The sequence below is a fragment of the Cupressus sempervirens genome, chromosome 8, assembly GCF_028749045.1.
Source record: "Cupressus sempervirens isolate cs-2001-9-10 chromosome 8, ASM2874904v1, whole genome shotgun sequence".
NCBI classification, from domain to species: Eukaryota; Viridiplantae; Streptophyta; class Pinopsida; order Cupressales; family Cupressaceae; genus Cupressus; species Cupressus sempervirens.
The window spans coordinates 581453781-581473801 of record NC_143125.1 but is presented as its reverse complement, the minus strand read 5'-3'; the positions used below and the strand labels follow the sequence as shown (position 1 = coordinate 581473801).

The 20021-nt window shown below is 36.2% G+C and overlaps 1 protein-coding gene across 1 annotated transcript in view; it reads left to right on the top strand.

Annotated features, from left to right (window-relative positions):
- The window catches only part of LOC149543760 (pectin acetylesterase 3-like), a 182433-nt gene that overhangs the window by 124224 nt on the left and 38188 nt on the right, over positions 1-20021 (top strand). Inside the window, exon 11 of the mRNA XM_089798453.1 lies at positions 13445-13590. Within this exon, the coding sequence (XP_089654579.1) occupies positions 13445-13590 (146 nt within the window). The remainder of the gene's footprint in view (positions 1-13444; positions 13591-20021) is intronic.

Sequence of the window (20021 nt, the reverse complement as noted above, 5' to 3'; positions counted from 1 at the left end):
AATATCAGTGCACATCCATTCACCTTCCACTACCATCACTTTTCCATCAACATCATCATCGACAGACACACCCTCCATCATCACTACCATCAACATTATCTGCCTCCGCACATTTCACAAACCGAGCCACCATCACCTTCATCCCACCAAAGTCCAAGTCATCCTTGAATGAATAGCGTAAGGACACCTACATGATTACTAGCAAATCACATCGATAAAACCGAGCGAGTATCCACAAGAGTAAGGAACATTGGAGTTATTCTCATATCCCATGAGCAATAACTTTTCAAGAGAGGAATTGTATGTTTGATACTCTGTATCAAATGTTCAATTGCTAATATGTTATGTAAGTGTTACAAAACTCGCATCAACATTATCTGGCGCCAGATGGAGGGCTGAATGATTTTCATTTTCGGATCAACTTGGAAATTTGGAGCAGAGATTGAGGAATGAGCTTTCAAGGTTAGATATGAGATGAGAGATCTCTTTTAAAATCAAAAATGAAAAAAATTCAAAAAATTCAAAAATGAAAAAAAAGAAGAGAAAGGTTTCTCAATGGATAGGCGAGTGGACGTTCATCCCATTTGGTCTAATTTGAACAAAAGGTTATCTCCATTGAATTTGTTTCAACTTGCAACACCAAGGAAATCTAGGATACATGGTACTATGGATCATGGGGAGATGGATTGTTTGGTGTTTCTCTTAAGAGTGGACATGGTGTTAAGAGGAAAATTTTCTTTTTCACAAATACATGAGCTTGTGGTCTTTGTCAATTCGGAGGAAGATTTTCTTGTTTTCAAAGAAAATATCAATAGGGAACCAAAAAATATATGTGGAAAACATTATTGGTGCCTTGCACATAGTCTCATATATTCAGACTCTACTTGCCCATCTTGCCAAGACACCATTGACTTGGTCAAGTTTCAATTGGGAAGGTATGAGGAAATATCAGTAGGTGTGGTAAGAATTTCTTTTAGCTTTCAAGTTGGACACCAAAGAATGAAGAAGATGATATGGTTGATTCTAATGTCCAAGATAACCAAGTGGATGAATCTTCCCACATTATATCACGAGGTGGAGAGGTTGACAAGAAAATCGAGGGAACAATTGAATTTATCCAAGAGAGAGAGGAGATGGTAAGCAAAGGAAAGGATTCCACCGAGATCTTGATTGAGTTAGATCCAGATGCTTCATCTGATGAGGGTGAAGGCATGTTTGAGAGCTTCACGAACTTTGTGACTAGAACTGTACAGCAAGGAATGGAGTCGAGTAACCGAATATCAATAGAGAACTTATTATTACCCAATTGGTGCAGAATTCACAACGCATTCCACTCGAAGTTATCTTGCTCCTTGTGTACAGTGGCCTTAGAACAAGTAAAGAGAATCCCAGGGGCTCTAAAACGAGAAGATCAACATGGCAGACAGAAGGTTGAGATTCAACAAGTTGATGAAGCAAAAAATCAACAAGTAAAGACACACGAAGAACTACAAATGGAACATCAAAAGGTGGATGAAAAGGAAATCTTTGGTGAGCATTCATGTATAATTCAAGGGGTGACTCTTGAGGATGGATTGCAAGAAGTTTCAAATATCCTTAAAGAGGAAGATAATCAGGTGTGAAAGTTGAACAAGGAATTACAGGATATCACAAGAGAGTTCAAGTATGAGGAAAGTATTGATAAACCAATGCAAGGCGCTATCTCCACTATATTCTTTGGGGGGATGCTTGAAGATCCTATAGAAGAAATACAAAAGGAGTCATGGCCCAAGCCTTTCAAGGTGATCAAGTTGTTGCAAGTAGCATGATTCACCATCAACTTCGACCTCCAGAAATTTGCCACTCGAAATGGAAGTTTATGGGCCACTCACAAAGATGTATGATGTTTCTCCTATCAGTCTTGAAGGTGCTATATTTGGTGAGAGTCTACATAAAGAATGTCAAGATGTTCCCAAAGAGAGTTCAAAGGAAAATTGCATGCTAGATGATGTAGCTTCTATTGACGAGGATATGCAAGGATTGTTAGGTGGTGATCAAGTTGCTCCCATGAAAAGGGAAAACAAAGAACAATTTGGGTTGATGCTATAGTCAGATATTGTGTCCGAGCAACTTGGAGAGGTGTTTGATGGGGAGAATATCAAGGATTCCTTGATTTTTGAGGATACACTTGAGGAGATTCACAAGGATTCATGATTCACGGTCCACAGGGACAAGCCTCCAAAGATGATATTTCATGAGCTTGATTTCAAGATTGATCCTGCCTGGACTACCAATGAGTTCGATGCAGATGTTAGAGGGAAGATTCATCACCAATTGTGACCTCTTGAAGCTGTGGATGATCAATTGAGGTTTAAACAAGAACTACGACCTGAAGTACACCAGGTTGTTTCTTTCCCTGCTCTTAAAGATGAAAGGTTTGAAAGTTGTTATTTTGATTATGGAAATTCTGGAGAAACAACTTATATTTGGATTAATCATGGGCCCTATGAGTTGCCTCAATTGTTGATCTTGCATAATAATTTTCTAGAGTTTGAGTTTGAAGTGAACAAATTTTTTCCAGAGTACAAGGATGAGTTTGCGAGATTGAGAACTATCACCCAAACCTTGTTACTTTTGAACATCTTGAGAAACCATGTTAGATCCAGTGTATATATTAGATCAGTTAGTGTTGTCCCTTTAGAGTCTTGTACATAGTTAGGGTAGGTTTGTCTTGGACCATTTGGTTCGGGAGAGTAGTTTAAGTTTCCTTTCAGTTGGGTAGATTAAAGTTTCCCTTTTAGTTGTTTAGAGTAGTTTTCTTTTCAGTTCTTTAGAGTAGTTTTCTTTTAGTTGTTTAGTTTAGGTGTTGTGAGGGAGCTTGAGTTTGATTTGCATCAAATCATTTGACTTGAAATCTTTTAGCTTCCCTTAGTTGGAGCAGTTTTGGTTTTGGGCCTTTGCAAGCGCAAAGGGGGGTCCATGTTATCACTCGTGGGCGAGGTGTGTAGATTTTACATTTTTGGTTAAGGATGTGCTTAGTTGTTGGTCTATGGTTGGACTTGTACTAAATTTGGGTTAGACTCGATGGAAGTTCTTGAGTTATCTTTGGCATGGTTGCAACATTCTACTCACACTTAATTGCTCTAAGTTCTTGATGTTTCGAAGTGAAAGTGGACTTAGTAAAAATCATACACTTGGTTTAGCGCCACTGTGGTATTCCAAACTCTCCGCAAGCTTCATTGCCTGTAAACCAAACAAAATATTGAAAAAAGAGAGAGAGAGAGAGAGAGAGAGAGAGAGAGAGAGAGAGAGAGAGAGAGAAAATATCATTAGAAAAGAGAAAAAGCATTATGAAAGTGAAAATAAAGATGAAATTTGGTTCAAGGGTGTGCAATCATCTCTACCGGTGCTATAAAGATAATCACTAAAGGTAGAACCATTATTATGGTGCCACAACGATAACTCTATCGGGGCTATAGATGCCTGACTAGCAATGGGGCTCTATCTAGGTTGCTTTTGATGTAAGGATATTATAATAGCTAAGTTTAATGGATCTGAGAGATTATCAAGTTCTTGTCGAGCGGGGAATAAATCATTTGCACACACGTGGGTAACATATGGTCGGGATGCTTGGGTTCAACTTGAGAGTTCTTTCACTTGTTGAGTGCTCGCCCTTAAGTAGATTTTCGGATAGGCCATCCTGAGATTTTTGTTCTAAGTTACTTATTTCTTGAAATGTTCAGGAACATTTCTTTGGGTTGATACTAGATGTTGTGAGGTTTTCACACCATTGCCCCAAAATTTTGGGGACCCCCTTTTTTTGATCGCCTTGGCAAATTTTTGGATTGTCCAACATTTTCTAATTTTTCGAGATTTTTGAGCCTTGGACACCTTCAGGTCAATGGGGAGAGACTTAGCTTATTTTTGCCCGATTTTTTTTAAACTTGATTTTCTAGAGCGACCAATTCTATCCTTAGGCCGAGGAAAATTTCGAAGTTAATTCCAACTTGGCACGATAAAATTGTGAATATTGTACTTAGACATTTTCTTTTGAAAATTTGGATATAATTATATAAATTTGGATAATTTTCAAAAAATGAAATTTTTGTTAAATTTGGTCTTTTGGAAAATCTTAATTATTTTTTTGGTGAAGAAAATTAATTTCTGTGATGGTGAAGTCAAATTGCAAAATCAATTTTTAGGCTCTAGAGAATAAAGGAAGGACAATCCCCCTTGGCTATTGGTTAAGGTGAATTTTCATCATTTAGAGATTGAAAGGGGTCCTTAAGCTGACATCTTTCTTTCGTTCTAGTCTAAGGATTGCTTCCCTTGGTTCTACTTGCCTTCTGGTCCACCACTTTACCATCCCGTAATAGGGTGACGAGCATGGAGGATGTTAGTGCAAGTAAGAATCTCAAGCAGACAAACACTAAAAAAGACAAAGAGGATATGATGCCCAAAACACCTTTCTTCTTGAAAATGAGGCAAATAACCGATACCAATGGCAGTACAATAAAAGGATATGCAAAAGGCAATTGCACATCACAGCTCAGACATCGATACTTCCATTACGACCATGATGAGCGACAACAAAGCAGCCCTTGATTTTGAAGATATCGGAGAAGAGAATATCAATGAGATAAGACTTGGATCGAGATTGGATGAGCTAGAAAAGGTTGCCATCAGGAAGAAGCATCTAAGCACCATTTCCTCTCTTAGTGCTTTTATTGGACTTGCGAAGGAATATGAGAAGGATCATGAAAAGATACTACAAGCAGCGAGCAGCGTGGCAGAGTCAGCGGAACTCAGGTCGAAACACACACCTTGTCCTCCTATGGAAGAAGTTAACGAAAGGCTAGCTAAGTTCATTGTCTTAGCTAAGAAAATGAAAGAAAAGGGCAGAGTTATATTAGAAGATCATTTGATGTAAGCCCAAGTGGCAAATTTCTCTCTTTCTTCTAGAATAGGACAAATGTCTATTTCTGATTGGCTACCATTTTGGTGCCTTCTCATTGGTTGTCACTTTTTGCTCTTTTTTCATTGGTCCATTGATGAGGTGGTGTCTTCTCATTGGCCGATATTGTGGCAACCCTAATTAGGGTTTTGAGGATCCAATCTGGACCGTTGATCTCGTTTTGATCTCCACCGTTCGTTGTATTTTTGGCCCCTATAAGAGGCCATTTGCTCTCATTTGTAGAGTGTTGGAGAAATTGGTGCGAAAATAATACCAAAATTGCTCTCTTTTTCATTGTTGCAATTTGCATGTTGATTAAGAACATTGGGTATTATTGCATGTTTTCTATTTCCACATAGTTAGATTTCTTTTCATGTTGTTGAAGCAAATTTCATTTCAAGTTGTTTAAGTAGGGGTAAAGTGGATGGATAGTTGCATGGTAGCATTGGTAGATGTTTGATAGGGATCAATACTAGACCACTAGCATCCTAGCGGCTGGTTGGGAAGCCTTGTGTGGTAAACTAGTTTATTATTCCTTTGAATCATCACACCTGTGGAAGTGAGGCCACTGGTCAGCTCTCATTAGGTTCGATCCCTATCCATTTTCTAACCTTCCATTCGTAGGAGTGGGAGTAGAATAGTAAGTTGCTGGATAGTCGAAGTTTAGAAAGAGAAGTTAGAGAAGCAAGTCAAATATTAGTGCACATCCATTCACCTTCCACTACCATCACTTTTCCATCAACATCATCATCGACAGACACGCCCTCCATCATCACTACCATCAACATTATCTGCCTCCGCACATTTCGCAAACCGAGCCACCATCACTTTCATCACACCAAAGTCCAAGTCATCCTTGAATGAATAGCATAAGGCCACTTATGTGATTACCAGCATATCACATCGATAAAACTGAGCGAGTATCCACAAGAGTAAGGAACATTGGAGTTATTCTCATATCCCATGAACAATAACTTTTCAAGAGAGGAATTGTATGTTTGATACTGCATATCAAATGTTCAATTGCTAATATGTTATGTAAGTGATACGAAACTCGCATCAACATCTACTTTCAAAAATCGAGTATATGAATTTGTACATCTAGGTGTCAAAGTGACTGCAGTCTTTGAGACCACAATTTTTGCCTAGAAGCGTGATCAGATCATTGACCTCTTGAGAGAAATCGGATTTGTGTATCGTCTCTGGCTATCTGGAGAACTTTGACCTCTTATTGATCAACTACTTGGCATTATCATGCTTGAGATAATCAATTTTATTCTCATTTCACTGTTGCAAGGAGTTTTCTTCTGTCAGATCCACGTACTATAGAGTTTCAGGAACCTTGAACACCCTCTCAATTATATCCGGATGCAAGCTAAAATGACCTTTTTGTCTGCATCCATTACCATTTTGAATTTGACATCAAAATGGTTTATGCATTCAAACATGAACTCAACTTCAAGGGTTGCCATAGGAAAGGTGGAGACAAAGTGGATGTGATTCCTTTGATCCACAACATTTCTTGGTTGGAAGACATCTCGATCCTTTGCAAGAAATTTGCTATGCCTACATGACCAATCTCTTTATGTGTAATTTCATGAAAAGAGGATGAAAGATGGGACAAAGTTGTGTGTACTAGATCCTTTTCATACTGGTATTTTATTTTTACTTTACGTTTGGGAGGTGTGGGTTTCTTGAACATATCTCGAGCTGCAACATGAAAGTTCCATAGAGTAAATACATCATCAGATGGTATTGGATCCATGAAAGCTTTGGAGTTTTGAGTCTTAATGATGGATCTATGAAGGATACATGTTCAAAGTATGATTTAGATACTTATTGAACACTTTTGAAGTTTGGAAATGAATGGAAGAGCTTGTATTTTGGGCAAATATGGCTGAAATCAAGGTTAGATGGTGGAGTACATGGAGGCAAAATGGGGCTTTTGTTTTGGATGGTCAAGAATGCAAGCTGGAAGCATATGAATGTTTGTAAAATGAGAATTTTGGTGTTAAAAATGTGTTTTTATCAAAATTGTGTTTACGAGATGCAATTACATGTAAAAACTTAACATTTTAACCTTGTGTAAATATGTAATCGGGTTTTAGGAATTCGATTACATAGGTAGCAATATGGAGTTGTTATGAAGTTGGATAATGGATTGAACATGGAAGATGGAAGCATGGAAATGTACTTACATTCTTAAGGAAGGATCTCCAATTTTTCTCAATAAGCAAACCAAAAACAAGCAACAAAGTATACAAAAAAACTTAAAAAGAAAAAGAAAAACACACCTCTTTCTTTGACTCAAACCTGATAAACTCCAAAACTTCACTTTGCTTACAATTTCATTTTGAAATGAGAGAGTTTTTGCATTTGGAAAAATGAAAGTTTCATACTTATTTAATAACTTGAAGCAAAAAACTAGGGCTATATTTGAACAAATGGATTATAAAGAGCCAAAGAATTCAACACATTAGCAAAATGATCAAGAAATGCAAGCAAAATGAGGTTCTTACACTTGGAGAGTAAAAAGTAAAATTTGGAAGAACAAGAAGTTAAAATGAACTTATTCTCTTCAAAATTGGGTTTCACAAGGGTGTTTGCACGAAATGACCAAATGCCTTTGAAAGATTCAAACCTCAGCCTCAAATCGTGGTTTGTAGATGCAAATGCATGTGCAAGATGTTGCCAATGTTGTTGAAAATCTCTTCCTAGGTGCAGATCACACTTCTTTGATAGATTTGCATATTTGATATGTTCCTTCTCAATGCAAATCATGGTTTACAACTTGCATTACATGTGCATGAAATGGTGAAAAGACTTGTTGCAAATATCTTTCCTTTTTAGCTCTTTGGCAAAACATGGTTTGGATGCCCTATTACATGTAATGCCTTTGGATGAAAGACTCAAATCGTGGTTTAGGAGTGCAAACACATGTTTGTTTTTACATGTTTTCCAATTCTAAGCCAAAATCAGGCTTTAGAAAATGTTTTGCATATTTAAAAATATGCATTAGCAAGCTGAAATTGGGCTTAGGAGGATAGAATACATGCAGCGTTTTTGCATATAATGCGCAAATCAGGTTTCAAACGATGCAATACATGTAATGTTTTTGCCTTCAAGACCAAAATTGGGGTTTGTGGGCCCTATTACATGCAATACCTTTCCTTAGAGACCCAAATTGGGTTTCATAAGTTCAAATGCATATTTAAAATATACATTCCTAATGCATGAAAACCAAGTTCAAGCCTAAATCGTGGTTTAGAAAGGGCATTACATGTAATATAGTTGCATGAATTTGGACGCCTAAGCCAAATTTAGGGTTTGTGGGAGTCATTGCATGTTTTTTATGACTTGCATTTACATGTAAACTTCATCCTTTGGCAAATCGTGGTTCTAGGATGCCATTGCATGTTTTCCATTTACATGTAAAGACTAAAATCGGGGTTTGGAGATTCATTTAGATGTTTTAAAATGCAAGGGAAACCACCCAAGTAGTTGTTTTGATGAGAAAATAGCGGTTTGCAAGCCAAAAATGTGGTTTGGAGGAGCAATTACGTGTATTTCATTAAAAAATAGCATGTAATTGACTTGCATCACTCAAAACTATTTGATTTGCTTAAGCAAATCTCACTTTAAAGGGGTCAAAGACTTGATGAGAACCTTCAATAAAATGTTACGCTATATGGATTAGTGACAATTGTTAGATCAATTTTTGACAATCAAATATTAAGTTATCTCAGAATAGTGAAACTCAATTGGAAAAGGTTTGTACTGTTACAAAATGGAGGAAAACAATGGTCAAAAGTATATGAATTGTTTAATATTTAATTTTTAAGTTGTAATGACAGTTTTTAGGATTACATTTTAACACTTTTTCAATATAAGTAGAAATTCTGAATGCCTATGACAATACACATTTCAGACAAGCCAAACATTGGATTGAAAACTAAATTTTAAAATTTGAGTGTTTGAAAATTCAAATAGCACCAAGCATATCTTCAATGAAGCCCCAACTGCTCTTTTGTAAACATTGGTGAAGCTTCAAAACACTTAAATTTGAGCTAAGGGAAATGATAAAGTGACTTTACTTAAATCTCACTTAAATTACCATTAAAGTCATTTTATTAAATTAATAGAATATATTGTTATAGTATGTTTTGGATGGATAATATAAAATAATCAACATAATCAACTCCCTTTATCTTGAGCATAGCATATGAGATTTAATTAGGCTAACAAGTCCTCTAGTAGCGATTGTGTGGAAGGGAACTTTACTCCAATAGTTTGAGTGATGAGTTTAACATGGGATTTGTATATGACTATAGGTGTTGGACTGTTGGCCAGTTGTATCTGAGTTTTGAATGTAATCATGATTTTGAATTAGATTTACTGATGCACAATGTGTTTAATATTTCAAAGTTTCAGCTATTATTTCTTAGTTTTTATAACTACTTTTTGAGTATGTATATTTTTATTATCTTGCCCCCTCCATTGTCGCCACAATCCCCAATTCTAGGACCTTGTACCCTGTCCCCACTTGACTCATTCCTCTATTCCTCCAGTCCAAGACTCCATGGAACTATTACTTAAAAAAGCAACACATTGCTCCATAAAACATTAAAAATTGAATAACATAGAAAACTTGAAAAGAATTGGATAGTTGGAAACAAAAATTTGAAAGCATATCCTAAAATTAAATTTTTTTTAACCTAGATAAGATAAGATAAGATAAAATTACTAATGTCCATGAAAAACCAAAACGGTTTATGGGACTGAGCATACAAACAGAAGAGCCGGCTAAGCAAAGGCACCAAACGGTGACTGAAAAGGAACAAAGCAACAAGAAGAAAGAAAGAGAAGGTAAGGACTAAGGGTCCTTCATTGTCACAAAGAAATCCGTAATAGAGAGGTACATCCGTGGACAATCCATAGTCTTCGGATGCCGTGAAGAACCACTATAGGACTGTTGCTGCCTGTAGAGACTGGTACAATGTTTGACTAATCTGGAATGTGAAGTAGTGGAAGGCCTTTTCAAACCTCGTGGAGGAGACAAGGGAGAAAAAAAGGTGGTAATGAGCTGATCAGAAGTCCGTCTCTGATGAAAGGATTGCAGGGTATTCTCTTGAAGAGAGGTGGCCTCCTGAAGATAAAGTGCTAAACACCGCTGATCAATATAACTGAAGAACATCGAGAGAGAAGAACAGTCTCTGAAAAGGCAATAAAATCTCCCTCTAATCTCATAGTAAAGAGGACAACAAAATATGAAGTGAATCTCAGTCTCAACCTCCATCAGAGTGCATAACTAGCATAATCAATCAGCTTGATCCATATGGTGGTCAGTTCGAGCCTTGAGACGATGAGAACCGACCCTAAAAGAGCCCAAAGAGAACCGTAATGCATGATTCCAACGCTGGTAAAGATAGGTAGGGCGAACAACAATACCATCCTGAATAACAAGAAAATGCTTAGCATAGAAGGCCATCTTAGGTTGCAAACCACCCAGGGGATGACAACACTCAGGGGATGACACCAAGTAGTGGTAATGTACTATCTATAGATATCCTATCTGACATGCTCATTCAACTCCTGACGAGAGGGAAGAGGATGAGCCAAGGCATTTAGCAAAAATTGATAAGGAGGAAGACGATCAATCTCAATCCCGATCGAATCCAACAGAGAGGTGGCCTAAGTGTACCAGCATCTAGATCTAGCAGAAGTGTCAGATCTCATAATCTCCACTGAAGAACAATATGCCAGATGAGAGTATCTATGCCGGTCAGCATATGTCTCCATAAAACCACGAAGCCGATGAAGAAACCAAATCAAGTCAAAAATGATGGCAAGTTTGAGAGGATGAGCACCAAACTCCGCTAAGACAATGCTGTGAGGGGTGAATCTATGATACCTAATGATACGACTCAACAACAACGTTTGAACCCGCTCAATCGAAGCCCAATCAGAAGCAATAAGAGAAGGTCCCCAAACCACAGAACCATAGAGGACTATTAGATGAACCAAGGAGTCAAAAAGGGATAACTTGGATGAAATATCCTAAAAATGATGCTTGAAGCATTGTCTCTCCAGCAAAGCCAGGGAGCCCATACCCTTACTGACTTTGGAATGATTAGCAGGTCTCAAACTAAAACGTGGTCCTGAGAACTTCACACCAAGATACATGTAAGAGGGAGTGATCTCAAGCTCCTTCCCCTGGAAGAAGAAATGAAAATGAGAGGTCTTTAAACAGTTAAAGACCATAACCCGTGTCTTAGAAAAGTTGAACACAAGTTGTCGCTGAGTACAAAAAGAAGCAAGACCATCAAGGAGTCTCTGTAAGCTATCAGGAGAAGAGGCCAAGAGAACCACATCATCAGCAAAGAGGAGAATAGAGATCAAGACCTGATGTAAATAACACCCATCTCCCAGTTGAGAGGATTTCATAAGGAAATCCTCCAACTCATCAATATACAAGCCAAACAGTGTAGGAGAAAGAGGACAACCCTGCTTTACGCCAATGGTGCTCTGAATCGGATTAGAAAAGCCCTCCGGAGTCTTGAGCCTACCAGTAACCTTCTCATAAAGTCTCAAAATAGCAGTCTGTAACATATTTGAAAGCCCAATCTCCTGAAGCCGCTGAAATAAAGCCAACCTAGGAACAGAATCAAAAGCCTTACGGAAGTCCACAAAACAACAATAGACCTTCTAAGAGCGGTGTCTTGCCTCCTCAATGATAGCCCGTAGTGTGAAAACATGATCCATAGTTTGGTAGTTTGCCTGAAAGCCAGCCTGACCTCTCGCCCTACATCCCCATCTATCAAGCTCATTGGATAACATGGTGTTCAGAGCAGTGGCATAAAGTTTGGCAAAAGTATGACCAATCATAATAGTTTTGTAATTTCTCGGATCAGAAGCAGGCCCAAACTTGTGAATAGGGTAAACAACATGTCTAGACCAGGAATCAAGAAACCCAGTGCAAACTACTCTATTAAAGAGTGTAGGAAGGTAAGATCCAAGAACTAAAGCACCAAGTTTGAAAAGTTATGCCTGGAAACCCTCTTCATCAACTGCTCTGCTGCATCTCAAAGATCTGATGGCCTCCATAATGCTAGAATAGGTGAACAAATGGCAGTGGGGAGGTGGAGTGGAGTAGAGAGGAGGCTGTTGGGGAATGTCATAAAGCGTCGTGATATGGGAGGTCAGAGAACGATAGTCGAGAGTGGAGGATGGGGTGGAGCAATGAGGGAAAAGGGTACGCCAAAAGATCTGGGGATTCAGGATAAGCGTGGAGCAAAGGGTTCTGCATTGAAAAGAGGCAAAGGAACGCTTCTTATGACGAAGAAAATGCAGATAAGAAACGCGCAGATGGTTAAAGGCAGGAGACTAAGCTTCAAAGGCGACACGAACAGAGCTATGGAAAGCTTTGCACTCGGCATCGAACCATTTATTCATAGGGCAGGTATTCCGACGGTTAGCTCTGAGAGAGAGAGGGGAACGGTGGGGAATAGAAAGGAGAGCAGAATCCCATATGGCAGAGGCAAGCGAATCAAACATGTCTGAGGCAGCCAGCAACTCATTAAAACTAGTGGGTGACAAAAGATGTTGATAAAAGCTATAATGTCTCTAGAGCACATATTAAAGAGATCTTTGTGATTTGTCAATCTCAAAGACGTTGGCAACCCACAAATTACTCTTGTAATGTGGAATGATATGGAAGTTGGAAACGTATTTTTGAGTTCATGTTACATGATGCTTTCATATTGTTTTCCCCATTAATATCCGTTTTCCCTAATTTTATAGATAATTCACATCACTATATACCTTGCATAAAAAGGTGCAAATGTAGTTTACAACTACTTTTTACTTCCTCATGTTGTACCATTAAACTTCTTGAGAATTCTAACCACACTATGGCTACATACCTTTCTCAAAATATAAGATACAATAATAAATATAGCCACACTATAATACATATCCTATCAGTAACAATTGATTGTTAATTCATTCTAAAAAACAAGCATAATGCTTATTTTTACCTTAATTTAAATTTACATGTATTTCGTGTAACAAATTTTTATTTTGAATGAGTTTTATCTCATATTAAGAAAAAGAGATAATTGAAAGAAATGAAATTAGAGTAATTTCTTGAATAAAATATTTATTTTAAGAGTGCTCATTTGCCATGACAGCACAGGCATTTAAATATTATATTTCTGCACCTCATAAGCTATCGGATGCTAAACTTGCATGTGCTGTAAGATTGAGTCAATTTCAATGTTAAATTTCTTTCCATAGTATGAAAATCATTTAAATTTTGAACTGTTGAGATTCCTGTAAAGGATTCAATCATAGATGTGAACCAACATACAAAGGGAATAGAATGACATTATTTATCAATAAATATGCATGTGGAAGCACAAAAGATAGAAAGCCATTACGTGCAACATGTGCTAGGATATGTTGATGCATTTTTTTTATTGATAATGTTTACTTGATATCTATGGAAAACAGGGTATAGGATACAGATGCTTGATGCATTGGGAAGCTCTAGGGAATGTAAAACAGGAAGCATGTTTATTTATTCATGCTTTGCGCATTGTCAATCAGAGACTCAAGATGTGTGGTTTTCTCCCAACTCATTAAGGGTCAATAACAAGGTAATTTCTGATTCAGAACATAAATATAAGTTTTTTTAGTTAGTTAAAGTATGTGAGATTAGCTTTGTTCTACTAAATATGGATGGTATATTTGTTTTTTAATTTAAACATTTTTCAGTACTAAAGGATTATCAATTTGATTGTAAGAAGGATATTGACAAAATTGGATGTAGATAATATCCATCCAAGTGCTGAGTTTACTAGTGCTAGACAAACAAAACCAAGACCAATATGAATATCATTCCAAAAACCAAAACCCCACAAAAGACCAATTGAATCTATTTTGAATGCCCTATTACTATCAAGTATCAACAAAAGACATTTCAAAAAAAGCAAAAAAACTCATGAAACTTTCTGATAACAACCTGTCTTGATATGTGGGACCTGAATTGTCACCATGTATAAAATTAACACAAAATCCCTAAAACTGAATGAAAAACATGCATAGACCAAGGAGGTGACTGAAAGTGTTTCTTTAGAAACATTGGTGCCTTTTTCATGATCCCTCTCTATATCACATTTCTTTTTCGTCTCTGCTAATTGACATCTTAGACAATCTAATGCAAGATGTGAGTACCAGTTATCACAATTTCTAAGTTGTTGGGTTGTAGGTGTTGCTACAACCTATTGGCTATCAGCTATAGTGCACAATGAAGTGCAATTATGGGTGCTGATTTCTGTGGACCTCATCGGCACTTCCATGCATCCTTCAACCTATCCAAATCATTCAATTTTTCTTTGATCTCCTTGGCTTGGAGTAAAAGCTAATGAACTATTCCAACTTACTATTCATGCTCATCTTTGCCATGGAATTGCAGCTACATCAGTAAATTTTTTTGTAATGATCACATTGTTCCAAGAAGATAATAACGAGAAGGGTGGATTGTATGTTAAGATAGAGTTATCAATATAATTACTGCAATATCCATTTACTATCATCGTTTTGAAAAGAATGATTATTTAGTGCCAATCAGCAAGCAAACAGATTGTAAAATTGGATTGTAAATAAATGTTTGATACATTAGTTGAGTCGAAGCATATTACAAGGATTAGAATTTCTTTAACCTTGTGAATTATTTGATTAGGAAAATGTGGCAACACGGGTTCACACCCTTTCATGACATATTAACGGAGATCAAAGGTCATTCTGAAGACATTGTTTAACATTTCTATTTCTTATTTTCATATCCATGTTTCGACCTCTGAAATTAAGCAGCAGCCTTCATAGGCATCAAACACGTATTAAGAGAATATTGCCATTTGTTCAGTTATACCAGAAATGAAATCAAGACCAGATTGACTAATAGAAGTGTAATTCACATACAGTATAAGGAAGATATCAGGAACAATATTATTCTTTCAGATCTGTCTTTGATATCATTTGCATATATACCCAGTCGTATCAGGCTGGAATCAGAAATTACTTCCATAATTCTAAAAAACATAGCAACCATTAAGTCATACTCAACACATAAATCTGATAAGCAATTCACAGATTAGTAGAAGATTGTTTTCATATATTTCCAGATACATGAGACATCTTCTTATCAATATATATTTGTATTGATACACTTGATTTTGAAAATAAAAGGATAAGCTATATATATATAGATCAGCATATGTAAAGATATGTTTTATGCATTAGTGTATATTGCAATTACTTTTCACTATATATACCAGACCTGAAATTGTGATCAGACATTGAAATCACATCTTCATATAAGTACTGTTGAACAATAGAATTTATCGAGATAATTGGCATGACAATTAACAGTCCTAATTCATTTTCAATATATGTTTAACAGAAAAGTCTCTTGAATTTAAAAGGGTCAGTCCCAAACCCTAAACGATCATATAAGGGGTCATAACAAGTGGTATCAGAGTGAGCTATCTTTCCAACCTATATGAAGGTTGGCAAATTAGCATGGAGAAGAGGAGAATTCAATGATAAAATGAATCAATTCATGGTAGAACAACAAAATATGTAACAATAGGTAACACACTTATTACAAGCATTGGCTTAAACCATGATCAATATCATTCACAACAAAGGGGAGAAAAAAGAGGTAATGAGGGTTGTTCAAAATATCATACCCCAAAATCTGAACGAATGATTCTTACCTTTACTCCAAAGGTAGAACAACAAAAGGAAAGCAAACTTACCTTACTCCAACAAGAACAATTTTGTCAAGTTTGGATGAATGGAGGACTAAGCAAGAAATGTCCCTCAAGGATTACATGGATTTGAGAGTGAAGTACTTGCCAAAAAGAGGTATTCAAGATCATCACACAAGTCTAAGGAGGAAGATAGTAAAACTTCACCTACCATGCTTTAATGGTTTAGACAAAACCACGACATGTGCATGGATACAAAAAATTGACACATGCTTTTAACTCAACCCCATGACAAAAGGAGCAGTCAAATATGCGGTCTCACAACTAGATGGAGTGGCTCATGAATGATTGTACAACATGGTCACAAAACATCACAGACAAGTAGCCTCATACACAACTTATAGAAAGGCTAATTGAATGGTTCAATAATAAAGATTTTGAGCTTTATTTTAAGGAGTTAACACTTTTAAAACAAGAGGGCCAAGGTAAACTTTAAGAAACCCCCCTCCAGAAAATGATATAAATTATTGGGAATCTTTCATTATTTTGAAAACCAAATTATTTTTATCGGCAAATCTCTCAATTTTTTTATTTTAAATGTTATTTACATTGACGATTATTTTGGAATCATAATTTTTGAGTAGAAAATATTGGCGAATCTCAATAATAATAGGAAGTTTGTTAATCGTCATGGAATATTACAAATCAAAATTGAACATGTTTTATCTCATGGAAGATTATCAAACTTTAATGGTTTAGACAAAACCATGACATGTGCATGGATACAAAAAATTGACACATGCTTTTAACTCAACCCCATGACGAAAGGAGCAATCAAATATGCGGTCTCACAACTAGATGGAGTGGCTCATGAATGATTGTTGTACAACATGGTCACAAAACATCATAGACAAGTAGGCTCATACATAGAGCTTATAGAAAGACTAATTGAATGGTTCAATAATAAAGATTTTGAGCTTTATTTTAAGGAGTTTAACACTTTTAAAACAAGAGGGCCAAGGTAAACTTTAAGAAACCCAACTCCAAAAAAAAAAAAATTATTGGTGAATCTTTCATTATTTTGAAAAACCAAATTATTTTTATTGGCAAATCTCTCAATTTTTTATTTTAAATATTATTTAGATTGATGATTATTTTGGAATAATATTTTTTGAGTAGAAAATATTGGCGAATTTCAATAATAATAGGAAGTTTGCTAATCGTCATGGAATATGACAAATCAAAATTGAACATGTTTCATCTCATGGAAATTATTAGAATAATTACATTATATTTTAAATCAATAGTGAAAACTAAATATTGGTAATATATCCCCAAAATAACTAATAATTATGATAATTATTGGTGAATTAATTTTAATTTCTTTTATAATATATAATATTTAGGTGAATCAAATCTAATCATGTATTGAATATTGTGGTGAATCTTCGAGTATAATTTTTTTGATAAAATAAAGTATTGAATGATTTTAAATATTTTAGAACTGAATTTAATAAAAATGTGTTGTTTTAGGTTGCATTAAATCTTAAATTATTAGCTAGATTATTAGCAAAAAAATTTTAAAATTCACAAAATTACAAATATTCACCACTAAAAAATACCCTAAAGAGGGCTCAATTTAAGAGTACATTACAAATTTCAAATGCTTTTGGTATTGATTAGTGTTATGTCCGTGAAGTGATTGCTTGTATTTTTTTATGGATGGAATAAAGGATCCTCATAGGGGTTGGGTCAAAGATCTTAGCCCTAAGACTCTCCAAGAGGCCATCAAAAAATACCATGATATGCATTTGACTGCATCTAAAAGAAAAGAGAGGGATAAGAAGGAAAAAAAAGAAGTTGTGCTTTATACGCAAAGAACCTTGGGAACCGAAGCATTCTTGTAGGGGCAAAGAAAAGGTCTATTACATAGAAGCAAGACCCAATAATGATGAAGAGGATGAACTTAATAATGACCAAGTTGAAAAACTAAAAGCAGAAGAAATTTCTCTTAAAGATGAGAAGGTGGTATAATTGCTAGTATATCTGAACTCTAAGGTATATCTCCTTTAATGTTTGTGGTATTTTGTGAGGATAAAAGATCACAATATTAATTGATAGTTGGGCAACATGTAACTTCATTGAATCAACCTTGGTTCCTAAACAAGGTCTTTGCATAGTCAAACATAAAGATTTTAATGTGATTGCAGTAGATGGATACCAAATATCAAGTATAACTAAGGTTCCAAAATAAAGATCACCATTGGCAATCATATGATCATATATGATATCTAAATTGTGGAATTGGGTGATACTAATGCCATACTTGGTATCCAATTTATGATGTCCATTGGTAAGTACACAAAATTTCCAAATCATAGAATCCAAGCTTAAAGAGAATGACAAGAAGGTGATATTCAAGGGACTATTTGACGCTACTTCTGGAGTGGTGTCAACAAAGAAGATAAAGGCATACTTATTAGCGAAACACAAGGACATACCTCTCTCAAAACCTCAAAGTAACCATCTACGAGACATTCCCGCACTAGGTACTTCAAGTACTCGAGTACCCACACCTTTGCCCTCTCGCAACCATGTTGTTTCCTGAATAAGTACTTGAATTTTGATTTTTGAATGTTACTATTGGGTATGTACTATGCTACTACGTAAAATGTTCAGTGGTTCTAGTTGGGGTTGTGATTTTACTATGTTCAATTATTTCAATTTGATAACTAGCGTTTCAAGTTCTACATTTATACAATACAACACCCCTTTGTCCCATCGTTGTCCTATCATCATCACCCCGTCGTCTCGAAATTGAGGTTGTTTGTTCCCCATTCCTAAAAACTCATCTTGGCATTTTGACATAGTCTAGTGCTGGTGTTAAACTGATATTTAGGCACAAAGATGTGCGATGCCTGTTTGGGTTTTCCTCAACCAACTATTAAGTGAGAAGGTCACTTTTCAATTTACCTTAGGTGTCTGATGTAGGAGCATCCACTAGTGTAAGGGAAACCCTATATCAACCAAAAATATGCTTAGTGTTAGTTTTTGTTTAATGTGTTTATATTTATGGATACCCATTTGAGCCAAATAAATATTCTAACTCTCATAGTTCCACTATTAATTTTCTGGGTTAGTGTTTTTGAGCACATCTCAAGATATGTGGTAGTGTAGAAAATGGGGTATTTTGTAATTGAGCCATAATTGTGATTATTCAGAGGGTGTAAGTTGGAGAGATGATTATAATTGTAATTTCAAGCACTCCAGAAAAAGAATCAGGTCAAGAGGCTTTATGGTTTGAAAGTTATTGCAGTTTTAAGTTGCTTGGAGACCTCTTAAGAACACCTCAAAGTTAGGTTTTGTAAGAATTTGCTTAAGGGCAAAATTCACACAAGAACTAAGAACTCAAACACAAGCACACAGTAGACCAAAGAGAGAGAGAGAGTATGATCAGAATGACAATGTATTCAATATGCCATCATTAAGATTACACTAGGAGTGCTTGTATATAAAGGCCTCTTAGGAAGCACCTAGAATGTCTCTAGAAACAACCAGAAAATAATAAAACTAAGCACCTTATCCAACATTCTAGATGAATGGGTAAGAATGACAAAGTGTCATATGTGTGTAGAAGATTCCTGTGTTGTAGACAACATGTGCTTAAAAGAGGTGCGAACCCCTGTGATGTCATCATGACAACTCACAAGAATGCACAAACTCCTGATTGTCTCACAAATAAAATAATGCAAAATAAATAAATAATGCATTAACCTAAGTAAACTTAAGTAAGTGTAATAAATAAATACTTATTTACACCAACACCCCCCCTTAAGTGAAACTTAGGGGAATGCCCTTAAGCTTACGGACTAGGATGAAGATGCATAATGGGTCCTGGCTACAAGGCCATATTAGGTACCCATGTACATAATGAAGATGCAAATCTCTCATAAAGCGGGGAAAGAGGGAAAACCTCATGGGAAACCCCCCTCCACCCCAAAAAAAAAAAAGAGAGATGAAAGAGGATGCATGGATGGAGTAATCAAGACCCCCCCCATTATGACATACATCTAGTATATACATAAGAGAATGAGAGAAGGAAGAGAGACAGAATAGGCTCCCCTCCCAAAAGAAGAATGCCAACCAGTGAGAGCCGCTACGATGAAGAAGCTGGTCCATGAATGCAGAATGGTGTTCCTCCCCTTAGGAAAAAACAATGCCAAAGGTACACTCTTGAAGATGTATGGTGGCCCTAAAACGTACTCAAGTATCCCTGTAGTAATGCTGAAGTTCACCCCTTACAACTGTGCTAAAAA